At 38.5% G+C, this 7,484-nt stretch overlaps 1 protein-coding gene across 2 annotated transcripts; it reads right to left on the reverse strand.

Moving 5' to 3' along the window:
* Window positions 1–1,408: 1,408 nt before the first annotated feature.
* On the reverse strand, window positions 1,409–6,857 carry LOC147818009 (uncharacterized). Of its 2 annotated transcripts, none has more exons than XM_087179028.1 (7): window positions 6,614–6,857; window positions 6,087–6,214; window positions 5,133–5,255; window positions 4,953–4,980; window positions 4,809–4,850; window positions 3,821–3,918; window positions 1,409–3,726 (listed from the first exon to the last, which is right to left on the reverse strand). In XM_087179028.1, the coding sequence occupies exons 1-7, from the start codon at window positions 6,642–6,644 to the stop codon at window positions 3,643–3,645; spliced, it is 534 nt and encodes a 177-aa protein (XP_087035154.1). In that variant the 5' UTR covers window positions 6,645–6,857; the 3' UTR covers window positions 1,409–3,642. The 2 variants fall into 2 exon arrangements, with proteins under 2 accessions (XP_087035154.1, XP_087035153.1); XM_087179027.1 differs by having other exon boundaries at window positions 4,953–4,983.
* Between the last annotated feature and the right edge of the window lie 627 nt (window positions 6,858–7,484).

Below are 7,484 nucleotides of genomic sequence, written 5' to 3' on the forward strand. Positions count from 1 at the left end.
TTAACCTCCTAAGACCCGAACTCTTGCATGGCGTGCATTTTTAATTTCTCTTTGCTATATAGGCTGATTGGGACCTGAGAAAAATGATGTCCACATATGAGGACATTAGTTTTAAATTTCAATTACTGAGTGGCAGTATAATATCCTCATATGTGGTCACCAGGCCTTTGTTGAGAAAAAGTTAGTATTGTGGTCGAGAGAACCCAAAATCTGAGGTCCACATATGTGGACGCCAGGTCCTAGGAGGTTAAAGTGTTGTTATCAATTATTATCAGAAATTAACAAAATATTAATATTAAGTAATTACATCAATTAATTTTGAAGTTGTTCCAGTGGGAGGAGCCTGTGCATCTGGAGGTTTTGTAGATCTGCTGATATTCACAGTGACCAATAGGAGCTGGTTCAGGTCCATGGGTGGGTTTCACACCCAGGGGTGAAAGGTGAAGGATTCTGTGGGACTGAGTTGAAGTGGCCCTCTTTAGAACAAAAGAACATGTCTACACCATTAGATTTGACTGAGGGCCAACACTAGTACACAAAACTGGAATTTCTGGTTCATATTTCATGACCCTGAAGCAATACACTTCCACACCTGAAGCACACTTCCACACCAGCGCAGCATCTTGTACTGTTTCAAATGAAGATATACTTCTTATCTTTGTCAGTACAGTAGTCTGTGCGGTCATATCCACTTGCTGTTTATAATCTACTACGGGTGATTGTTGCTTGTGTGGACGAGCAGATCACTTTCTGCACGTCTGTTGCTGCATGATTTGTAGTGTCAGTGTGTCCTGTGGGTTTTCTTTAAATAATCAGGTTACCTTAACATTAATACTGATCATTATACGCTGGGCTGATAGTTATATAACCACAAAGCTTACTCGTGACTTCCTCTTTAACTTACTGTCAAGAGCCCATGTGAAAGGTGGAGTCGAGTGTTCGCAGTAAATTACACCACTTAGCTTAGAAGCTGCCGGGCTGCAGTTTGCTGCAACACGTGGGCTGTTTCTGACTTCATTAAACTTCATTCATTCACTTTTTACATTCAGTAAAAAGCTGCATGAAAACCTCCGGAAACGCTCCCCACTCGTAATCAGTACAGTGTTCACTACTATTCCGGTTAACCTGTAAGTTTTTTTTTAGATGAGAAACTTCCGCTGCAACTTTAAATTGCCAAAAAACAGAAAATGTACGATGAGAACTTCTCTGCAAGATTTTCTGTGCACACATGCACGTCTCTATGTGCTTGTCTTTTGTTAAAATACATGAGAAACAGAGCCTGTTGCTGGCAGAAAACCGCATCAGCCACTTCCTGTCTCAAGACTGAACAGATCACAGGAGCGCAGACTTTTTTTAACCAATAAGGAAATCGGACAATACAGACACAACTCAAAAATATCACAAACACTTATTTAGAAATGGAGACGTTTTAATGGAAATGCAAATCACAAAGCATGAGAGTGAAACAGAAACAGTAAAATGTCACATGATTTGGTGAAAGATATAAAATACAAACTTCACAAGGCAGCAGGAGTCAACAGATGAACACATGATTTGACCCCCCCTCACCTTAAATGACTTTCCACCATGACCCCCCCAACAAAGTGACCAGCTACAGCTACTGTACAAACTATTGTTTTCACTCCTTATATAGTGATATATATATTTATCTATAATTTATAGTATGTATATAGTCATTATTAAATAATTTGATAATATTTTATAATTTGTATTATATATTTATATTTTTATATAACTACTATAAGTATAATATAATATACATATATATAATACATTAATACATTACTATGAAGGGTAATTTTTAACTCTAGGTGGAGCTTCAGCAAGGAATGACTAATGACCCGGGGTGAAAGTAATAAAGTCGTTATTGTAATAAAGTTGTTTTTTTTTTTTTTGTGAGCCTGTACTTGTATTTTTTAAAGTCAGCAATTTCACTCTTTTACTTTTCTACATATCAAGTTGAAATCGTTGGAGTAAAAACAGATCAAAAGCCAGATGATGAAGTTATGATTAATCATGTCTGAGCTGAAGAAACGAAGAGTCAAACCAGCAGCTGCAGCAGAGAACAAGCTGCTTGTGACTCCGTAGCAATGTTCAAAATAGTTAATTTAAAAAAGATTCGTTCACCGAATCGTTCAGTGCTTGACTGCGTTGTCCTACTCACTAAACTGAAACACAGCTGGACAGTGTACATTCCTCATGATCCCTAACAGTGCTTTGACGGATGCGCAAAACTCTGATTATAGTTCTTGATATTTTAAAAGTTTCCTCACAACTAATGAATGAGAGCGTGGTAAACTGTTGCAAGAGTTAACTACGCAACAAAAAGCCATCTGTCAACAGCCGGAAAACATCTGAAGAAGAACTCAGATCTTATGTCCCCAGACATGTACGTACAATATCCCTAGTGCTAGCAATTTAGGGGTTTTGACCAGTATTTTGACCACTCCAGCAACACGTTTAGTTAACAGATTAACTTTATTACAGAAACATTTCGGCCTTTATCAGCTTCTTTGTCAGTCTAATAAATTGTTGCTGGAGTTTTGAACTTTTTCCTTTCTCCATGCACCTTGGAAGCAGGTGATGTTGTGCCAGAAAACTCTGCTAAGACTTGGTGTGGACCAGGGGATCCTACTGTTTAATTAAAACAAAGCTGTATGTGATTCTATAGTAGGATACAGTCATTCATTTAATTTGGGAAGTGGCAATGACTGGCGTCTGGGGATGGATGGGTAGGGGCAGAGAACACAGTTCTCACCTGGGCTGGCTCTCACTGTGCAATAAAATTAAGAACAGCGTCATATGGCCATGGTTAAGGTTACCATAGATAAAATTTAAAAAAAAAAAATTTATCTACAGTATCTTAATTAATCACTGATTTAATGCACTGCCCGGTGACCACAGGAAGTGACAAATCAATAACCTGCCAAGCTGCGTGACCAACAAGTGCTTGCTGTTAGCAATGCTAGCGATGCTAAACCAGTGGATCCCTCAGCTATGACGGACTTCCATGTTCACTTCAACAGTCAGTGAGGTGTGCACCACCTCTCTGCTGTCTTTGATAATCCCTGTTGTGACTGCAGAGGACTGTTGTATTAGACTACATGTAAGGTCAGAACAGTGACAGTGAAGTTTGGCATTAAAAACAAAACCTGAACTGAAAAAGGAAAGAATAGAATTGATAAACTTGTACTGGCACTGAAAAAAAGGTTCCACTGGCATTAAAAAGAATTCAATCTTACAATCTTATTATCTTATTTAATTTCAATGTTTTTTGTGTGATGTGTTTTTCAGATTTGTTCTTCATGTCTGTTCTTTTTACGCTGTCACTATTTTTCAGTGAGGGGGTCGCTTGAGGGGAGCAAGGAGCGCTTGATTTATTCACATTCATAATGTTCACCTGGAACTCCTGAAAAATTGTGTAAGTCTGTTTCACACATTCACAATAATTGAGTTTCATGAATTGATTAAATGAGGTATAAGAACAAAGAAATATAGCATAATGCTGCGAAAAATGATATAGGCTAAACACTGTAAAAAGCTAAAAGCATGAATACATGATAATGCAGAGGTAGGGTGCTACATCATACTGTATATCCAGAGAAACGACTTAGATTACATTTACATCCAGTATGTCTCCACAGCAGCGGTGCTCGGCGTCCTCACAGCAGTGCATGGGGATCTGGGTTTTCTGCTGCACGTTTTCTGACGACAACAACAACAAAACTGTTAAAAAAAAACATTCTAGATGAGGGCAATTAATGTGATTTTATAAAAAAAAATGTTATTTAAAAAATACCTGGAAGTTTGACATCTGGCCAACACCACCAGCACCAGCACCAGCACCCACCACCAGGAATACGAGAACAGATACGATAATCCAGTGATGGTGAGTCCCTGTCAAGAGAACAGAAGGGTCAATAGTTCATTCAGATAATGGTAAATGGAGTGCACTTACAGTATATAGCGCTTTTCTACTAGTACTTAACCCTCATTCATCCATTCACACACTCATGGCGGTGGAGCAGCCATGCAAAGCGCTAGCCTGCCCATCGTGACCAACTTGGGGTTCGATGACTTGCCCAAAGACATTTAATGATGCGTTGGGAATGTGAGGTGTGAAGTAAGAGGTTATTCTTTTTTTTTTTGTCATTATCATTATTATTATAGAATTAATTCATACAGTTAGTAGTAGTCTAATAAACAACTAGGCTACACCAACACCATTTAACAGTCTTTACCTGATACATTATGACAGATAAACACTACTTGGCTCTGGCCTGTACAGTGTTCAGTAGTGTCTTTACAGGAGATACTACAAACATAACAGGTTTTGTTTTTTCACTTGGAGTTGTCAGTGTTTACAGCCCTGAGTATTGTCTACAGGTCTCAGGCTGAAGGCCTCCACCAGTCAGAGGGCGGAGGGTGAGTCATAAATGCCTCCAGCTAAACAAACATACAAACAACTTCTGTGCTTTGGTATGTGAACGTCCTTCTAGCAAGCGATAACGTGTTTTTATTTATGAAAGGGAAATGCTTTGAGGGCATTTGTTTTTATAGTTGTTGAACACTGACGTCAGCAGGAAGCAGTGAGGTATGATGCAATCTTACAGTCACCATGTCACATGCTTAGACGGCAAAAAGAAAAAGATTTGAATGAATGAATGAATGAATGAAATTTATTCGAACAAACGTGCAAGAATATATACAATTCATTCATGCATAACGTATAACCATAAATAACATTCACCAACTCCTCTAGGGTGAAACTCATAATTTATCCATACCATGCAGAGGCAGGCCGGGCCAAGTGGTTCCACTGCAGTTGGCTGTAAACAGAGGATATTCTTACTTAAGCACTGCGTCAATGAAAAACTGTGTGTAAAATAAATCACTCCTGACACACACAGCAAAGTTTGATAGTTACTCACTCGTGCAGATCACCGCACTTGGCATCTTCTTCTAATGAGAGGGAACAGAGGAGTGATGTTAGATGATCAAAATTATGTGGAGCTCAACAGAATAATGTTTTCAAACGGCTATCATTAGCTCCTAATATCAGTAGTTCTGCTTAGATAATTATCATTCTTGCCGTTTTACACGTGTAATACCTCAGCGATGCAGTCTCGCCTGTACTTAATCTCCTCCATGCACTTGTAGGTTATAAGAGTTGTGTCGTTCTTAGTCACCACCAGGTCATCAGTTCTGTCGAAATGGTTTGCCAGCGTGTAGTCCTAAAGTCAGCATATGACAGACAATAAAATCTAAACAGATTCATACAAAAACAGTGACCTTCACGTGCAAATTATTTAAATTCTATAATGCTTTAACAGTTAATAGGCCTTCATGTTTTAGATGTCAAACACAGTGCCTATGTCAGGGCACTGTGGAAATGTAATATATGACATATACAGTACGTCCCTATATCAAGAGTGATGTTGCCGTAAATGTCGCCTGTAAGGGGATTTATTATTACACATACATGCATCCTCTGGATATATGAAGATATACAGATTTTACTATGGGTATTTCATATATTTTATAAACTTATATGTATATATTAAAATATCGATGTTTAAGCATATATGCAAGCTTATATAATATTAATTATTAATAATATAATTAATATTAATATATTGTTTTTCTTATTCATTTTAATTTCTATCTCCCCATTCTAGGAAAGGATGGATCCTACTGTGTATAATATATTATTAACATATTAATTAACAGGCTTTGAGATGGATATACATTATATTTTTACCTTAAACTTACATATTTGTATGGGCAAGAAATACAGTATATGTCATTTTTTTTATTTTATATTCACATATATTTTATAAATAGAAATTCAATATAAGTAAAAAATATTATATTTGTGTACTTACATTAATCCACTGACGTGCCGTACTGGCGCATCAAAAGGAAACACAGCCTTCATTAATGTTATTAGTTACACACAGAAACATCGTGTGTGTTTCTCACCCTGTGATTGTTTTAGCACACAGCACATGTGTCGTGGCGGGAAAGAACGAACGTGAAAAGCACTGAATCCTTGTTGAACTTACAGTGGCGTTGGACCATGAATAGCGGCAGGAGATTTGGTTGAACTTTGAGATGGTGTAAATTGTCCGTCCAGCGTCCTGAGTGACATTGCAGTGAATGTCCTCTGCAGCAGAGAGATGTAGAAAGGCACCTGAGGGGGAAACAACAAACACACGATGAGCATTTAACTAAATCATTTGCACAGCACATTTAGTGTTTATTGACACTGATGGTTAGAGGCAGTATAACTTGTTTTGGCAAAGAGTATGGAAACTACTAATCCCAGCGCTCCTCTGTGACTCAGAGCGCACACACACACACACACACACACACACACACACACACACTTTCATCATCATGGAAACGCTTCCCTCTTGCAGCTGATAACAGACTCATAACATGTGGCCACGCTGCAGAAATCACATGTCTCTGCAATAAAAATTTAAATACTCACAAATGAATTTAATGATTCGCAGAACGACTCCTTCATTACCTCTATCATTATTATTTCTTCATCACTACTAACTACTACTGCTTTTCTTCCACTTACATGCGATCCACAGATAAAAGAGAAAAGGCATCTTCTCCTTCTCCGCAACTTGATCGCAAGTTACACGGCGGCAAACTCTTCTTCACAGATTCCGCCTCGTTAATGAGCCGAAAGTGACGCGTGTGTTCCCCCGTGTGTCTGGCTGCTGGGGCAGATGTTTGCAGTCTCAGCGGAATGAATGAGAGACTGTCATTCCCGTCTTCATTTAGCGCAAAGGCTGTTTTCACTCTCCGTAAATCACGGGATCAAGTCGTGGGTGGTACCTGCGGTGCTGGGCGGGATGAGGCGAGGGGGCAGTCAGAGAGTGGGCGGCTTGTGAGATGACTCCATCTCTCTTGCACTTCACCTCCACCTACTGGATTTTTGAAGTATTTTTTTTATTTTTGTCACCATTTAATATTATGATTGAATAAATAAATGAACTGCTGCACATATATGTGGTTCACCAGGAACCCACATCATAGACTACTGGCAGTAAATGACAGTGATTTGTTGATATGCAGAAGCCTGTCTTTGGGCCTGCACCAATTTATTTCTTTGATAACTGTTGATATTTTATTGTGTGTATTAAGTTAAGTTGATATGATGAACTTGTAAGCGAACAGTTACTCACTTACACATCCAGCAGTTACAGAAAAACATTATCATTCATTTACAGTCATGTTTCTGCAGCATCCTGGTGAATGTAAGTACAGATTCAATCTCTTTTACCTCTGGTCTCTATTTATTCCCGATAGAAATATCACTATGTTCAACAGCTGCACTTTAATTGCGTCTGTCTGCTGTGTGTGGTGCTAAGAAAGTAATGTACAGTAAGTTTTCAGAGCCGAAATCAACTCTGAGAGAAGTGAGAGTGAAGTTCAAGTCAGGG

Source organism: Seriola lalandi, unplaced genomic scaffold (assembly GCF_002814215.2).
Source record: "Seriola lalandi dorsalis isolate HSWRI2012SDOR001 ecotype SW California unplaced genomic scaffold, Sedor1 jcf7180002054769, whole genome shotgun sequence".
Classification (NCBI taxonomy): Eukaryota; Metazoa; Chordata; class Actinopteri; order Carangiformes; family Carangidae; genus Seriola; species Seriola lalandi.